This window comes from Ochlerotatus camptorhynchus, unplaced genomic scaffold, assembly GCF_037179485.1.
Source record: "Ochlerotatus camptorhynchus isolate MF236.1 unplaced genomic scaffold, CSIRO-AGI_Acam_v1.1 ptg000128l, whole genome shotgun sequence".
Lineage (NCBI taxonomy): Eukaryota > Metazoa > Arthropoda > Insecta > Diptera > Culicidae > Ochlerotatus > Ochlerotatus camptorhynchus.
In genome coordinates, this window is record NW_027040618.1 from 3,884,560 (window position 1) to 3,903,012 (window position 18,453).

An 18,453-nucleotide genomic window follows, 5' to 3' on the forward strand; every position below is an offset into this window, starting at 1 on the left:
GACCAACCAACCAACCAACCAACCGACCGACCGATGGGACATTCATGGCTTCTGGTAGGCTGAAATGGCACAAGATTAATGGCACCTCATTGGAGGGATAATTACCACGCGCTCGCCGTTCTAGTATCGGTGTGGTAGTAGGAAATCTCAGCAAATTTTGTTACCGAACGCCCCTGCCGAATTTAATGGCTTTGATGATGGTAGTCGGTTTGGGGTGAAGGCAATAAAATATTTACTCCACAATAGTTCCGCGTGTCGTACTGGAAGAGGAGGGTGGCTGCGGGTGCAGAAAATTGACCACATGGCTGATGTGTGGCATGTGGGAAAGCGTTCAACGTCAACAACAACGACGTAACGGCGGTGACACAGTGTGGGTGAACAATGGAGCGGCCCGTGTCGATCGGAAGTGGACAATACTCTGGGACAATAGGACAATGGCAATGTAAGGAATGGATAGAAAGCAATAAAATGATGCCTAGCAGATTTTCTGGAATCAAAATCTTCGTAATTAGGGTTGTAAATAATGGCATTTGGCGGAAGCGTGACTAAGTGGTAGTTTTGGATGTTTTAACGTTGGCAATTTTCAAGAAATCATGATCAATGCGATGGGATGGATTCAACAAGGCAACGGTTTTGATGAAATTAAATTATTGATGGTATTGTTATTGCTGGAATTAATCAAGTGTAGGAGTATCTAAAGATGTCTGTCTTTTTGACTAGTGATTGGGATAGAAGTAATTTTATTTTCTTTGATTGCTTCAGCTTAAAGACTCCTCCTCAAGTCAACTTGATTCCCTGGATATCCCTAGAGATGAACTAGCCTAAGGCTAAAAATCTCTTAAATAAAGAATTGAAAAAAAAAAACCCTGGATATCCCGATAGTTGAAATTCGAAAATTCGGTAGGAAGTCTGGTTTAATACTACATAAAGTTTTCAGTTATTGATAACGGGTAAACAAGTTCTTAACTACAGAAATCAACTGCTCCTTCGATCCAACTCTTCACCCCCTCTCAGTTGATGGTCTCCAATCCTATCTTCGTTCTCAAAAGTGTTAAAGCCCAGGCTGGAATTGACTTTGTAAGAATGTCCGCTTCTTGCTTCTGGGTTGGTACATATACAAGTTTCACCTTTCCGTCTGCAACCGCTTCTCGAATAAAATGAAACTTGACATCTATATGCTTGACACGTTTCGTCTACTCCTTCTCTAACATAGCTATAGTGCCTTGGTTGTCCTCGTAGATTGGTACAGGATACAATATTGATTAACGCAAATCGGATAGCAGTCCAGTAAGCCAAATCGTTTCGCTAACAGATGAGCTCAATGCGATGTACTCAGCTTCTGTGGATGACATTGCTACCGTGCGCTGCTTCTTGGACGACCACACGACAGTACATCCAATTACCTTAATCAGGAATCCAGAAACACACTTACGATCCTCCTCGTCACTTGCATAGTCAGCATCAACAAACACAGCGACCGGTCGTTCATGCAGGTTCCTCTTAAAGATCAGCCTTAGGTCTTTTGTCGCTTGAAGATAACGCAGTACTCGTTTGGCACGCTTCCAGTGTTCGTCTCCTGCAGCATCTTGGAATCTTGCCAGATAGCCCACAACGTAGCACAGGTCTGGTCTTGAGCCCAGCATCAGGAACATAAGACTGCCAACCAGTTCTCGATACGGATAGTTGCATCCTTCAGTGGTCTTTCGAAGCTGCAACTTAGTTTCAGCAGGTGTGTGGGCAGGTTTACAGCCGTCCATTCCGAAACGTATCACGTTCTATCTTGATGCCCAAAAAGTGATGTAGTTCGTTCAAATCCGTCATTTCAAATTCTCGTTTCAATCGATCTTTAATCTCCTCAATAATGCGCAGATGGCCCGCAACCACAAGCAAATCGTCCACATAGATAACGATGTAAGTGATTTGATTTCCTTGTCCACGCACATATATACAGTAGTCGTGTCGGGAACGACGAAATCCCATGCTCACCAGAACTTCATTAAAGCGACCGTTCCAACAGCGAGGTGATTGCTTGAGACCGTATACCGATTTCTTCAACAAGCATGCTTCATTCGGTTGACTGCTTACCCCCTCTGGAACACGCATGTACACTTTTTCCTGGAGAACACCGTTAAGGAGCGCCGTTGTTACGTCCATTTGATGGATCTTCAGGTTTCGGTTCGTCGCAATCGCCAGAATCGTCCGTATAGTTGAAAGCTTTGCCACTGGAGCAAACGTCTCTTCATAGTCCACGTGCTTCCGCTGCATGTACCCTTTGGCAACCAGGCGGGCCTTGTAGCGCACAGGATTCCCGTCAGCATCGGTCTTCAACGTGAACACCCATTTACTCGGCACAGGCTTCACTGCATCAGGGCACCTCACCATCGTCCAGGATTGGTTTTTCTTCAAAGACCTTAGCTCGTCAGCTATTGCTTGCCTCCATTCCGTCTCGTGCGGATGACCGTCAACCTCATCGTAACATGTCGGAACCTGTTAGGATTCATCAGCAGCAGAAAGGGATCTATAGGGGGCAATAAAATCAGCTAACCAACCTGGGGTCCGACCACTAGACCTCGGAACACACTCCTCACAGTTGTTCCCATTCTTCGAGTGTGGTGGGAGCGCCGATGCGCCTTCTTTTTTAGTGTTGTCAGCAACTTCGTCAACATCTTCAAACTCATCTTCGGACAGCTCTTGATGGTCATCTTCAAATTCATTCGTTGGCTGCACGTCATCTGTATTGATCTCTTCAACGGCTGGAATAACTTCAGGAATCACCATCTTCGAAGCTACTTCTTCCTCCAGCGATTTCTCTGGTGTCTTGAACGGAAAACTTGTCTCGTCGAATTTCACATCTCGTGCCACGAACATTTTCCTCGTTTTTGGATTCCACAGACGATAACCGGTTGGTGCGTAGCCCAGCATCACACTGCACAAACCGGTTGGGTCCAACTTGCTCCTCTTTTGTTTCGGAACCCATGCAAATAACTGGCATCCGAACACTCTCAGTTTCCCAAAATCTGGTTTCTCACCGTGCCAACATTCAGCCGGGGTACAGTTTTCTTTCAACGCTTCAGTTGGACTTCGGTTTGTTGTGTACACTGCATTCAATACTGCTTCGCCCCACATAGATTTCGGTTCTCCGGATTCAGTATTCTTTGAAGAAATCAAACACTTGGACCTTCCGTTTCATCAAATATATAACAGCGAAATGAGTATAGTCATCGATAAACGACACGAAGTACTGATACTTATCTACTGTTTTCGGTGTCATCTGGCCGCAAACATCCGTATGAACACGCTCCAATGGTCTTGTTGTGCTCGGTCGACTCTTGTTGAATGGCAACCAGGTCATCTTGCTCTCTGCACAAGACTCGCAAAATCCACCTTAATTTTTAATTTTCCCGATTCCATCTACCATTTCGATCTGCTTCAGAACGTTGACTGTCTTCCTGATTCCACACCAGAAGGGTAATCCAATAAAAAAAACTGAATAAGTGTAATTTGCACATAAATTGACGCTTCAAATCGACTGTTTTCAATTGATTTAATAGCATGCTTTATTAGACGTCTTATCAAGGGTAAGTCACTCAGCACATTGTACCGAAATTAGATTCGGCACAGCTTGGGTACATCCATCGGCACATCTTTGGCATACCTTCGACATACCTTCGGCACAATCTCGTAGGCATTGGATTGTTGTAAATAAAATGGGAGCACTGCTGGACAACTGCCATTGAAGTTGTTCACAAAATTACGTGCTGTTTGACTGTATATTCAGGAGCATCCTCTAATTGAATATATCAGACGAACTCAGACCAGCAGTTCACTTATAGATCTAAATACGAAATGTAAGTTCTAGAGTGGGCTCAAGATAAAGAGGTAATTCATCAGACCCCATTAGTACCCTTAATTCACCAAAATTTCGCACACCCGCCACTTCCCGCGTCATCCTCAATCCGATTTATCCTTGCGATGTCAAACCAAAACATTCAAGGTGTCAGAAATACCGGGTTGCCGGGATGGGTATTTTACAAACAATCGCAGCTTGCTCTATGACCGGCACAATCGGAACACCTGCGCCACACTGACAATAAAGATGACCCAAGATTGGTGTGTGGAGTGAACTACCCCTTGCGTCTTATAAATGGTTTTTAGCTCGATTATTAGGTTTCATTGCATTGCTTTACAATATTGCTGTATAAAGGTGAATACAGTCAGCAAAATAGCTCTTATACTACTATGCGTCCATGTTTTGATTGCATGCTTTGTAAATGCTTTATAAACGACGTATTAGATTTATTATTCCACAACACTGGTTCCGTCTAACAACATGACGAAATCAGTAGAGTAGTGGCTACCGCGTTCCAAGTAGAAGGTCGCAAGTTCAATCCCAAGCTCAACTTTTTTTTTTGTTCTAAATCGTAATAATCGATCACATCACTCACGACAACACATTTGTTGATTTAGTTTAATAAATAATCCACACACTTAGATATTTTTTTTCCGAGATTGGCACCACCGAGCAGGAGATCTCGGCAAAATTCCCGTTTGTTAACTGAATCTCGGTAAATTTTTCACTGAGATCCAGCAAAATAGATTGCCGAGCTGCTCGGTGTTGCCCATCTCGTCAAAAAAAATCTATGTGTGCAGCATCCTTTCCTTAGAAATTGAAGAGGTGAACAGGTAGAATTGGTCTCATGTAAAACAACGATGAATGAATTAATGATTCCCATTGGACCTAGGGACGATCGGAAGTGCTGATAGATATTCAGTTTCAAGCAAGCTTTAATTGAATATTGAGCAGCCCATATGATGTATTCTAGGATAGCTCAGATGACAAGGCAAGCGGCTGGTAATTGGAAGGTACATGCAACGCACATTTACATGTATGCAATAAATTTTCTAGCATCTGTGTGGTGCGCCCTCATCAAAAATAATGAAAACAATCACTCATGGAAAGACAACGCTTGTATGTCTGTCGTTTTTTTTTTATTTTCGGGTTAATTTTCTGCAGTTTAATAATCTTTTTATAAATGTATAATAGAGTCTAATTAAAACGTTACTTCAAATGACAATCAAGCGTATACATCATCGCTATCTAAGGAAAAAGATGTCTAATAAACGCTGAATAATGAAAAATTTGATCGAATAAGCTTTGTTACAACTCAAGGAAGTCGAATAAAAGCTTCTCAACATACCTTCGCCAACACTATGTTGTGGTTGAATAAATTCTCCAGATTTGTGTGAACAAAGCCTGAACAGAAGTTATTAATAAAAATTGTACAAGTATTATTAAACATGCAGTTGAATAAAATCGTCAAGGTGCCGTTTCTTCAATAGGGGATTGTTCGCTGGGACGTAATACATTGCCCGAGCCATGCCGGACAGACGGATGAGGACTACCTTACCTCGACCCAGCGGGTTCAGCGCCAGATCAGACGACTAAGGAGCTGCTCTCGCAGGCTCGCATAGACCGGGAACAGCGTGATACTGAAATTCTAAAACTTACCAAAGAGGTTCTTGAGCTGCGGCTCTTCAAGGCATCGCTCAGTTCCCCGGAAGAACGTTCAAACTCCAGTGACGCCGTAACGGTGAGGGGGAAGACCACCAACGGTGTATTCATGCCCAGCTCTCAGGAAATTTCACCGATTGTGGATAAAACTAACGAGTGTAGCAAAGCCAGTCCCCGGCATTATTTACACAATCATAGCATCTACCAGGTACAGTTCATGGACAAGATGTCCACCTCGGAGATGTAGAGCTCGTTTGCCGATTCGGGACATTTCGAGGACATTACGACCAAGTCGATCCATTCCAAGGATTCGTACGTACACACGCAGGATCGTGCTTGCGGAAGCGACGATGACATTGATGCCGAGAAGCAGCGGCTTGTCGAGATGTACGAAACTCGCATTGAGGAGCTAGTTAAACAACAACAGGTAGAAGAACAGCAGAATCGCAATGATCACGTTGAGGCTTTGCTGCAGAAATTGTCCGAGCCGAACAGCAGATACTGTGATCTGGTTCCAGACTACTGTGAAAATCACCAGCCGATTAACGTTGTCAAAGTGAGTTTTAATTCTAGACGCAGCCGATGTCGCTAGAAAAAGATACGGCGATTTGTTTCTGGTTATATGAAAAAAGGGAAATACTGGTTTTAAAGTAAAAATTGACACTGGTGGTTCAGCAAATTTTTGAGGAACATAACTACAAAATATTGTTTTCCCTGATTACGCAAAAAAAATGGAAATCAAATCAACTCTCCATACATTTTTTTATTAACATTATGCCAATAGAAAGGTGGGTGGCGCCATGATGTTAGTTGTTGGTTTGCGATGGCGGACATCGGTTTGCGACAAAATGGCCTTACAAGGTTTGTTTACCAAATGGAGTTGAGGCCTTTTCAATTGTTGTTCTTGATTTGGATTCAAGCTGCTGCACGGGTAAGTTGAACATTGATTAGCTGCGTCGTGGATGATTTGCCCATAAATTAATATCGGCGGATTTTTACAACACTTAATTTGTGATTTCCTCTCACAGACTACAAAATTGAGTACCTGAAACTGCAAAACCCTGGCACTGTCCCTAATAATTAAAATATAGATGATCATAATTCTCTATGTAGCATTTTAATTAAGTTATACTCAGCCAACGAGGGTCCCTTTTGATACATTCTAATTATTTTCTAGAAGTGAACCAGCATACGTCGAAAAATCTCTTAATTTTGTTTTATCTAGTTCCAGTTTGCCGATGACTCATTGTTTGTAACAAATTTCACTTAATACTATGACAAGGTGAACTAGCCATTGTGTTGAAAATCTCGCACTAAAGCAATTCAAAATAAAAATTAATTCTATGCCTAGTATGCGCTGGGCCGAATACTCGCGGCTTACCCGTGGTTAGAGGAGTACATTGTCAAAAGATAGGATCAGAGGAAGAACTTAGGGAGGGGTTTCGTTGTCTCATCAGAGCGTTGTCACCAGTATGAACAGTACTGCGGTTCTAGATTCGTGTAGAGTTTGACCGGCTATGGTGAACTCTTAATTGTCAATCAATCAATCAATAAATCGATTAAATAAATCTGAACAGAGATCCAAGAGCCGTTGGTCCCCGGTTCATGAGTTGATGGGTCGATAGGTAGGTATATAGATAGGCAGCCTCCCTGGCGTTGATAGCATTGGTGCTCAGCACGGAAAACAAGATCGACGGAAAGCAAATCAAGAAAAAAATAGCTCCAAAGAAATTGCTAGGAGATTTCTTAAGAATTTTGTAAACCCCTCAAAATTCTTAAGAAATCTAGTAATTTCCAAACAAAATCCAAAGCGAATAGTAAATGGAATTTTGAACATATTTCGTAAGCATACTGAGTATCGTTCCATAAAGATTCAGAAGAAGCTTCTAATAGGGTAAGTGGGCCAGTTTTTGGTTCTAGAGGTCCTTTAATCATCTCTATCTTGATCAGAAATGGTAAATATCACGGCCGTCATGAGACGATGTGAAAACAGGTCGTCTCACTCTCACGAGACGAAACTACCTATCATTAGATTTCTTGCCCTTTTTTAATGATCAAGCACTCATGAGAATAATTCCTATGCGGTTTTGATATCAACATTTCTAACTAATTTAGATGAATTTAAGCACACAACCGTATGTAATCGGTAGAGTGAATATATGAGCTAGTAATTACAATGACCACAACGCTGTCACGTTCTGACATGACTAAAAATTCGATGAGATTTTGAAGAAAATCTCTATCATCGTTTTCTCGTCCAAATGATAGTAGTATCTCTGCAAATATCACCTGAGATCTTTTCTTGACTATGACATTTGCTAGCCTTGATCCTGATTTTAAATTTTATTCACTCTTTTCCAAATGCTTGGTTAGACCATAGATTTTGCCGTATATCTACGCAAATAAAACCTTGAAAATTTATGTAATATTTGAGTAAGGCCGTAGGGCGAAATACTGGAGCAATAGCATCAAAGCTGGTACTCGTTCCCAAGATTTCGAAGGAGAGTTTCAGAAGAATTCCGAGCAGAATTCCAACGAAATTTCAAGAGACCTTGACCCATCAAACTCCTTGAACCAACGGCTTTACTTCTTTGCTGATCAGAACTATAATGCCTCAAAAATCCCGATGGCACCGACTGGGATTGAACCCTGACATTTTGGATTAAAAGGCAATCACGCTTACCACTACACCACCGGCGCAACTCGACGCAGTCCATGTTGGGACCAATTAAGCCAAATCTCATATGCAACGTGTTCTCTATTACCACGATTTCCATCAGCGTGGTCCATAATATGTGCGCTATTGAGGTAATTAATAAAAGCTTAACCTGAAGCCACATCGAAGCCATGGTAACAATTTAGAATTATAATAATTATTATTTATTTGCAATCCTTTGCCTTAAAGCCGTACTCCCGTATCACAGTTCAATTAACTTAAATATTCGAGTTCACCGCACAACGTTCACTCCGGCTGTCCCTGTCCAAAAACGGTACAGGTGTCCCGAATTCCTGGCAGACACATCGAATGACGCTCGGAAAACACGTGGAAATTTGGACACTCCCGTTCCGTAGCCTTTCCGACCATACAGCTGACATACATATAACAGTAGTACGGATGTGGAACCAGTGCCACAGTCTTACCTTCACAAATTTCATCCGTTATCGGTGCAAGAGTGGTGGTAGAGGGCCCTTCCGGATCAATCACCGTAGTGCAGGTATTCGGATTACCGGGAAGGCAAACATGAAGCCGCTCGTTGAATACCGTCCAGCTGGGACATTCCCGTTCTTCCGGGAACCAGAACTGACAGTGCACAAAACGGGTGCAAAGCTGAGGATGCGGCAGCCGACCAAATGGACGTCCATTCAACAAACAGAAGTCTCCTGGGATCGGTCGAATTTCTCCCGGGGCGGGAGTGGTTGTTGTTGGAAGAATTTGTACCGCGCAAGATTCCGCATCTCCTGGAAGACAAATGAACGCTCGCTGCGAGAAAACAAATCCATCGCGACAGGACTGCTCTCTCAGCTGACCGAGAACGCAGCTTTTGTACTTGGTACAGCTCTCCGGGTGTGGGAATCTAGCCAGCACGATTCCTCTGCAAGGATTATCGTCCTCCGGTTCCACAGGATATCCTTCCTCGCAAGTTTCCTGATTTCCTGGAATGCAGGTTATATCTTCAGCAGAGAAGATTGTCCCTTCCGGACACGTCACAACTTCAGCTTCTTCTTTGTAACAAATGAAAAACTGGTAGCACACATCAGGGTCCACCAGGATACCGCTTAGGATGCCTTCACAAGGATTATCAGAGCTCGGGACTGCTTCAACTTGCATCACCGCAATTAACAATGCCAACACTAGTGACCTCATTCTGTTGGTACCAATTTCCGAATGTTGATTCCGATCTAAATAAACTGTTTACTGTTTTTGATATGATTCCCAACACCGATAGACAAGTGGCTTTTATACGAAACAGTATCGAAAACCTGAGTCCGATAAAACTGATAAGGTGAATCACGGTAATCGCATAATCTACGAATTTACTGGATCACTGTGACGACGACGTCGTTTCGGGTGGATTGTATTGGGATAGCTTATCTGGGAGGATTTGTTTTATGGCATTTCTCCGAGGCTATTGAATTTGAGATGATTGTCGGTTTGGTGAAACTCGAAGTGTGATATCCGAGCTGGACAAGCATCTGTGTGATACGGAGTGGTAAATCTGTTTGTACACAAAGTTTTATTTGGGTGGGATTTAAGTTGAGATTGGTCATGCATACCGGTGATGATAGCGATGTGAATACATTGCCTGTTAAAATTGTGAGGAAATTGAAAAAAAAAAATCGTTTGAGAAAACGCTTAAGTTTTATCCCTGGATGACATTGAACTTTGTGCAAATGGAATAGCCCATTTTAAATCCGACACTTTGCCCTCCCTCATTTGATGGATTACTTACTGGAGGCCAAATGATGATTTGACAAATTGCTAAATATGTATGTCATACATTGGATTTAAATTGTGTTATCGGAACGGGCGCGTGCTCATTACAAACATTTCCCGATTCCTGGGTAAAAGTACACACTAGGGCAGTGTTTCTCAATCTATAACGCGCAGGAATTAAGAAAACTCATGATTTAAAAATTTCATGCACAAATATGTTGGGATAGCCAAAATTTACCAATATTAAAAAGCTTTTGATTGTTTTGCTTAAGTTAAAATGGCTTGAATTTTAAATTATTAAAAATTAGCATTTAAAAAAAATCAACAAAATTGAAAGTAGTATTGACAATTTACATTCAACGTGTTTTTATGTAACTTCATACGCGAAGCTTGCGATTTTCAGAGTTGGTTGGAAATGCTATCTTACATGAAGCTTCGAGTTTAATTCACTAAAATGATTAGACGGCTCTTAAAATAGTTTTGAAAACGACAAATTTCGACAAATGGCTCTAAAAACACAAAAAATGGTCGCAAAATTCAAAAAATTCCTTCATTTTCTAAACTAGCTTTCCAAAGCCTCAATGACCAGAATATCACCGATATTGTCTAAAAACGTCTCAATATTTTTGATGTAATAGCTTTGGGAACGCCAAATTAGCTTCAAAAACGCTGCCCATTAATTTGAAATTGTTGAATGATTTTTAATCACCACAATATTCTGATTAGAGCCTTAAGTTATTATTACAAAACTGCAATGCTTTAATCAAGCAAAATATTAAAATCAATGGTTTATAATGTAGATCAATGTGGATTATCCCAACATAATTTAATTTTTTTTTTTCCTTTGGTTTGTTTTTTCCGTCGATCTTGTTTTCCGTGCTGAGTACCAATGCTATCGACGTGCCAGGAAGGCAGCTCCCACACCTGGACCCTACCTATCGACCCATCTATCTCATGAACCGGGGACCAACGGCTTTACTTCCCTTCCGAAGGAAGGCGTGATCAGAGATGTTATGCCTCAGAACATCCCGGCGGCGCCGACTGGGATTGAACCCAGGCCTGCTGGGGTGAGAGGTAATCACGCTTACCACTACACCACCGGCGCCGTTCCAACATAATTTAATATTCAGATAAATTATGCATAACATTTTAAAAACCTGAAGTTGTCTGAATGTATGCAAACCATCTGAGGGCAGCCAACGACCCTCCAGTGGGTCGCGACCCATAGATTGAGAAACACTGACCTGGTGTGAACCTTTGCCCAGGAATCGCGTAACGTTTGTAATGAGTACGCTTCCTCACCGATAACACGATGTAGAATCAATGTATGACTTATAGTAATACCTCCATCTATGCGGTGGGTGGTACCGTCGGCTATTTGTCGGCTGTCCTTCAACCATTTGAGCTGATTTTCTGTAGATTCCTAGTTTTTGGTTGAAACTAATCACATACAAAAAAAAAAGCGTAATTGGTTAAATGACAGCCGAGGAACAGCGGTGGGTGCAAGGAACCACCTAAAGCATACATGGAGGGACGGCTGTACATATTTTTCAATTTGTCAAATCATCATTTGGCTTCCAGTAATCCATCAAATGCAGCTGCGAGTGACAGTAAACAATGGAGATTCCACAGAAAATCATGATTCAAATGGAGGGCAAAGTGTCGGATTTAAACGGGTTGTTCCATATGAACAAAGTCCACACTGTCATCCAGGGATGAAGCTTAAGAGTTTTTCCAAACTATATTTTTGTTTGTTTTCCTCACAATTTTAACAGGCAATGTATTCACATCGATATCATCGCCGGTGTGCATGGCCAATCACAACTCAAATCCCACCCAAATAAAGCTTTGTGTACAAACAGATTTGCCGCTCCGTATCATGCAGATGCTTGTCCAGCTCTGATATCACACTTAAAGTATCGCCAAACCGGCAATCATCTCAATTTCAATAGTCTCGGAGAGGTGCTATAACACAAATCCTCCCAGATAAGCTATCCCAATACAATCCACCCGAAACGACGACGTCGTCACAGTGATCCAGTAAATTCGTGGATTATGCGATTACCGTGATTCACCTTATCAGTTTTATCGGATCCAGGTTTTCGATACTGTTTCGTATAAAAGCCACTTGTCTATCGGTGTTGGGAATCATATCAAAAACAGTAAACAGTTCATTTAGATCGGAATCAACATTCGGAAATTGGTACCAACAGAATGAGGTCACTAGTGTTGGCATTGTTAATTGCGGTGATGCAAGTTGAAGCAGCCCCGAGGTCTGATAATCCTTGTGAAGGCATCCTAAGCGGTATCCTGGTGGACCCGGATGTGTGCTACCAGTTTTTCATTTGTTACAAAGAAGAAGCTGAAGTTGTGACGTGTCCGGAAGGGACAATCTTCTCTGCTGAAGATATAACCTGCATTCCAGGAAATCAGGAAACTTGCGAGGAAGGATATCCTGTGGAACCGGAGGACGATAATCCTTGCAGAGGAATCGTGCTGGCTAGATTCCCACACCCGGAGAGCTGTACCAAGTTCAAAAGCTGCGTTCTCGGTCAGCTGAGAGAGCAGTCCTGTCGCGATGGATTTGTTTTCTCGCAGCGAGCGTTCATTTGTCTTCCAGGAGATGCAGAATCTTGCGCGGTTCAAATTCTTCCAACAACAACCACTCCCGCCCCGGGAGAAATTCGACCGATTCCAGGAGACTTCTGTTTGTTGAATGGACGTCCATTTGGTCGGCTACCGCATCCTCAGCTTTGCACCCGTTTTGTGCACTGTCAGTTCTGGTTCCCGGAAGAGCGGGAATGTCCCAGCTGGACGGTATTCAACGAGCGGCTTCATGTTTGCCTTCCCGGTAATCCGAATACCTGCACTACGGTGATTGATCCGGAAGGGCCCTCTACCACCACTCTTGCACCGATAACGGATGAAATTTGTGAAGGTAAGACTGTGGCACTGGTTCCACATCCGTACTACTGTTATATGTATGTCAGCTGTATGGTCGGAAAGGCTACGGAACGGGAGTGTCCAAATTTCCACGTGTTTTCCGAGCGTCATTCGATGTGTCTGCCAGGAATTCGGGACACCTGTACCGTTTTTGGACAGGGCCAGCCGGAGTAAACGTTGTGCGGTGAACTCGAATATTTAAGCTAATTGAACTGTGATACGGGAGTACGGCTTTAAGGCAAAGGATTGCAAATAAAGAATAATTATTATAATTCTAAATTGTTAACATGACTTTGATGTGGCTTCAGGTTAAGGTTTCATAGGGTACCAACATATGCAATAATGTATTTATTGCGAAGTACTCGAGACTCGAAGAATTTCTCAATTCAGTTAATTTCAATTTCAAAAAAATTCAATTCGACAAGCTTTAAAAAATCATTCAAACATAGTTCCATTTATAAACGAAGAAAATATGTGATCTTTTTTAAAGAATTCGTGTGTTACTTTAATAAACAGTTAACGCCCCAATATCGCGCTTTATTAGGCTTGCTCTAATGGAAATCAGGTTAATAGAGAACACGTAGCAGAACAGCAGCGCTATCTCGTGATCCTGGTCATATGGAAGGTTGTTAGCTTTTTTTACGATTCATTTAGTTGAAAGGCTCAATCGCGTTAGATTTATGGAACTGACATTTCGATGTACCATATCTTTGGTACCAAGCTAATTGAAGCACCCCTCGAAACGTAGGAACCCCTCATTAAAACTTTGTCAAATTCATTGGGCGAAACAAAACAAAAACATACTTTGCCAGAGAATAGGATACGCAAACAGATATACTTGGACACAATGGGGTACGCAAGTAATGAGCCAATTTAAAATCGTATTGATTAATTGAGATTAATAGGGTAACATTTGCGAGGGAAGGATCCAGGAAGGAGCATGAAAATGGGGTATAGTTTCCTCATCAGAAGGTTGGCGCCAGCACTAAGTCTCTCGAAATGATTTTCAACAAAAATCCAACTGGTGCTGTCAAAAAATCCAACGATCAGAACCAACACCAAGGCCTACGTCTTTTAAACAGATTCGTTTGAAAGATAAAGTATTAGGATCAACAATTACATTTTTACCTTAAACAAGACGGAAGAATTGACCTTCTCGGCCACGTCCCGAATCGAAAAATTCTGATTGCGCTTGAAGTAGAGTATACCCCCTTGAGCCATAAAAACGCTAGGCATAAAGACGTTAGGCATAAAGTTATTAGGCTTAATGGACGTTAGGCATAATATACGTTAGGCGCAAGGAACCTGTTCCGAGCATGGTAAACAATGCTTAAATTAGGCTAAGCGTTGAATAAAAGATGATACAAGATATAAAAGCATAGTTTATTCAATAAGGGGTCGTCCATTAATTATGTCACACATTTAGGGGGGATAGGGGTTTTGAAAACTGTGACGAGCCATACAAGAAAAAATAAGATTCATACAAAAAATGTGACGAAGGGGGGAAGGGGGTTGAAAATGGGCCAAATTTGCGTGACATTATTAATGGACCATCACAGTTTGTAAGTGACATAGCTATATATTTACTCAGATCCAATATAAGAAACGATAGCGGTTAAGTAACCTGGCAATGAAAACTCAGCATAGTTTTCAACTATATCTTGAATCGCATCTAAAAATAAAAAAATAATCACACATTTGTCGTAATATATTCTTACACATTAGACTGTCAGCGAAAATGGTAATTTTTAATCTTGCTAACAAACCATATACAAAATGTTTATTACCTCGAAAAATGACCCTATGTAAAATTTGAGCTCACAAGGACATGATTTGGGGGTGGCGCAAACGCGTCAAAAATTGATTTTTTTCACTCTCGAAAATCTCCCAAGGGGGGGGGGGGGGTACATGAAATTTCGGAAAAAAAAATTTGATGCCAAATGTCTTAAAAATGCATGAAACGTCGAGATTTGGTGACTCGATTTTTTTTTTTTCAAAAATCGACTTTCTTGGACTTTTTTTCGTGAGTTCTGTATGGAATATAGAAGATTGATGCGTCGGCTTCTAAAACTATTCACAATTGTCTCCAACCTGCTTATATATCGAATTAAACCACCATTTAGGATCTAATACGAAATAATTCACTAGGGTGGTCCAATTATTCTTCATTAGAGTGGTCCCAGAAAGTCGATTTTTGAAAAAAAAAAAAATTTTCGAGATAACACCAAATCTCGACGTTTGGCATCAAATTTTTTTTGTTGATTTCCGAAATTTCATGTACCCCCCCTTGGGAGATTTTCGAGAGTGAAAAAAGTCAAACTTTGAGGCTCTTCCATGATTGTCACCGATGCCAGCAATCAATAGACGGTCCCCATTATCATCCTTCTGGAATTCATCTGGTAGATTATGCCTAACGTCCATTATGGCTATCGTACAGTATGCCTAACGTCGTGTACCCGCTTGAAGTAATCCCTCACTTTCCTTGCGTTCACGGGGTCGGTCGTCTTCGCTTTTCTTCCGCTGCATGCTCGCCGCTGGGTTGTCTGGGTTGAACAATTTTACCACACGGGACACGGTCACATTAAGAACAATCCATATTTAAGCTCTATTTTTAGAACGGATTTGAACTATAACAAAAATTGATTGTTTCTATCGAGGATGACTTCTAAATGTATGGATTATTCAAATATTTAGATGATTTATTTACAAAATTCTAAACGAATCATAAGATAAGTCCGATATCATTATAAATATTGCTATAAAATTTGTCATCATTATTTGTTATAGATTCTTGGAAACATTTTGAATTAATTTTGATCAGGTTTGATGTTCTAAGTACTCCACTCCCGAGCAAAGTAGAATAACAACCCGATATCATCTAGATAACAAATCTTGTTATCCCAGATATCATTTTGTTTTCAGTTGTTATCGCATAACTAATTTAGTTATCAGCCTTGATCAATTTTGTTATCAGTTGTTATCATGAAAAATTCACTATATATTTATTAGCGATGCAAGGTTAGTTCAAAACTTTAAATATTATTCGCATTGAAACAATAAATTAATCCCTAATCATGTTTCAGTTATCAGAGTAAGCCTTTGACATCAAAATGATAACATGATTTGAAATTTATGGAATAAATTTGTATGGCTTACAGAATTTGTTATCAAGATATTATCAATGATAACAAAATTAGCTATTTGTGTGATATCCAATGAGCAATTTTTTGTTATCATTTTTGTTATGTTGGCTGTTAATTCAACCATAATGATACCATATTCAGTTAACAAAAAGTGATAACGTTGGATTACGTGCTCGGTATCGATATTTGGTGACTGTTAGGGAAACCACTTTTTTCCATCACGGGAACGCCTTGTTTTCTGATGACAAAATTACACACACAAAAAACGAACGGAATCTGTGGTTTATACAACAGATAATTAAAAAGCAAGTAATTGATTGGGGGAATTTCTGGCTGAAATATTCCATTCGTGAGATAATCACGGTCAATCATATAAATTCGGGACATTTTTGCTTTTTTTTTTTCGGTCATTGCGTTAATTTTTATGTGCCACTCCAATACTGCTACGCATTTGACCACAAACGTTTGGTTGCTGGGTACATTATCAAAGATCTCTGGCAGTGATATGGCTGACAGCAAGGCGACTGAAAGTTCAATGAAAATTAACTCTTAAACAACAATAATTTATGGTGGTCCTGAAAAGGACCGGTTTGTCGTGACGTTTTCGTAATGCTGAGCTATTAGGGTGTTCAACACGGATGAGGCTGGTGAGCTGTATGCTGTTTGGAACGAGGGTGACGCGCTCGGCATAGCTGGCCCGCAGCTGCTCACGACGAGCAACTGAATCCGATCAGTAGCGGTGTGTTTTCTTCGGTGAATTGAAGGCTCTTGAGCGCAGCCTTGATAGCTACCTTTCGATGTGTACTGGAGAAAAATGTACAACGCCACGAGACTAAAACGCCGATGCTGCTGCTGCTGCTGCTGATGACGACCGGACACCACACGGTGATTGAATAAACACCGTTCGGCGAGTCCGGTTGAAATTTGATTTTGAAAGCTGTGTTAGGGAAAGCAATCGGTGATGATTTTAACAATCATAGCTACAGTTGCACATTCATGGAATTTTAAATAGTGACTTTTAGAAATTTGATAAAGTGTTAAAAAATTCCAATAGATTGGCATGTTTAGAATAAAAATCCATCCGCTATTGACAGAGTTTTAAGTGGTCAAAACCCAAATCTATCAAAAGGAGGCCCGTATACACTTCTGAAGCAATCATTCCGGAGGAAAATTTAAAAAAGTCGTGAGCAATATTCAAACAAAAAAAAACTAAAAAATCTTCTTGTGGAAATTGAAGAAACAGAAAGCCAGAAGCGCTTATAAGGAAGTCAGAAGAAACTTTCGAGACAAGATGACAGAAATTTCCGGAGAAAATTGGAAGACACTTTCAACGCATTTCGCGCCAAATCGTATTCGGAGCTGGCAGCACCCACTCAGATTTCAATGAAACTTTCTGGATGTGTGGATCTTGACTAAATATGCCACTTTGCATACTTAGTTTTTCCAAAATGTATCTAGACCAACATTTGAGAGGGGCCAATCTTTTTCTGCCGTTTTTATAAGAAAAACTTTTTTCCTTAAAAGTGCCCATCTCGCGATGTTTGAACAGTTGGTAGTAAACATAATAACCTATCTTGAGGCAAAGTTTGATCCAAATCAAACATGGCCATTTTTTTACATCGACTTTAAATTTTAAAAACCGATTTTTTTTTTCAGTGCAGCTCTCAAATGAATTTTTTTCCAGTATTTTTTTTCGATAATTTGGTCAATTTCCTAAAAGTCGTCCATACAACATATTTTTGTTGGAGTTGTCATTTTTCCATAATATTTTTTTGAAAAAAAAATCGGCAGAAAAAGATTGGCCTCTCTCAAATGTTGGTCTAGATACATTTTGGAAAAACTGAGTATGCAAAAGTGCTTATGTAGTCAAAGTTTACACATCCAGAAAGTTTCATTGAAATCTGAGAGGGTGCTGCCAGCTTCGATTCGATTTGGCGCGAAATGCGTCTTTCAGGAAACATCGGAAGGAACTTCCGTGGGATCTCTGTATAAAGTTCCCCCGGAAGTCGAAAAACAACAAGTCAGAATTTAAAATTAAGCGCCAGGAGTTTACGGAAGAGTCTTCCGTTGGAAGTCAGAAGGGGCTCCCTTTAGAAATAGAAAACATTTTCCACTTCCAAAAAGCAGTAACTTCTGGTGTTAAGTCGGGAGTTACTTCCGGAGAAGGTTTGAGGAAACTTCCGTGGAACATTGGAATACATTTTTGGAGAAACATGGAAGAATCTTCCGGGATGTTTTGGTAAATACTTTCGTACAAAGTCGGACAATGTTCTTATATTAATGGAAAAAGCTATCAACTGTAATAGCACGGTTTTACAAGGAAAAAAACTCAAGTGACCTATTGTAGTATGTTAGTCTAGTCGAGTACACCATGAAATCATATTTGAAATTATTCTGACACACCCCAAATTAACTTTTAT

General features: G+C 40.8%; 2 protein-coding genes across 2 annotated transcripts; one reads left to right on the top strand and one right to left on the bottom strand.

Annotated features, from left to right (window-relative positions):
* Nucleotides 1-8,411: 8,411 nt before the first annotated feature.
* Nucleotides 8,412-9,455, bottom strand: LOC135700064 (uncharacterized). The gene has a single exon (XM_065220452.1). The coding sequence runs from the start codon at nucleotides 9,375-9,377 to the stop codon at nucleotides 8,475-8,477; it is 903 nt and encodes a 300-aa protein (XP_065076524.1). The 5' UTR covers nucleotides 9,378-9,455; the 3' UTR covers nucleotides 8,412-8,474.
* A 2,622-nt stretch (nucleotides 9,456-12,077) lies between these two features.
* Nucleotides 12,078-13,107, top strand: LOC135700065 (uncharacterized). The gene has a single exon (XM_065220453.1). It carries the CDS (start codon nucleotides 12,162-12,164, stop codon nucleotides 13,062-13,064), a length of 903 nt encoding a protein of 300 aa, XP_065076525.1. The 5' UTR covers nucleotides 12,078-12,161; the 3' UTR covers nucleotides 13,065-13,107.
* Nucleotides 13,108-18,453: the final 5,346 nt, after the last annotated feature.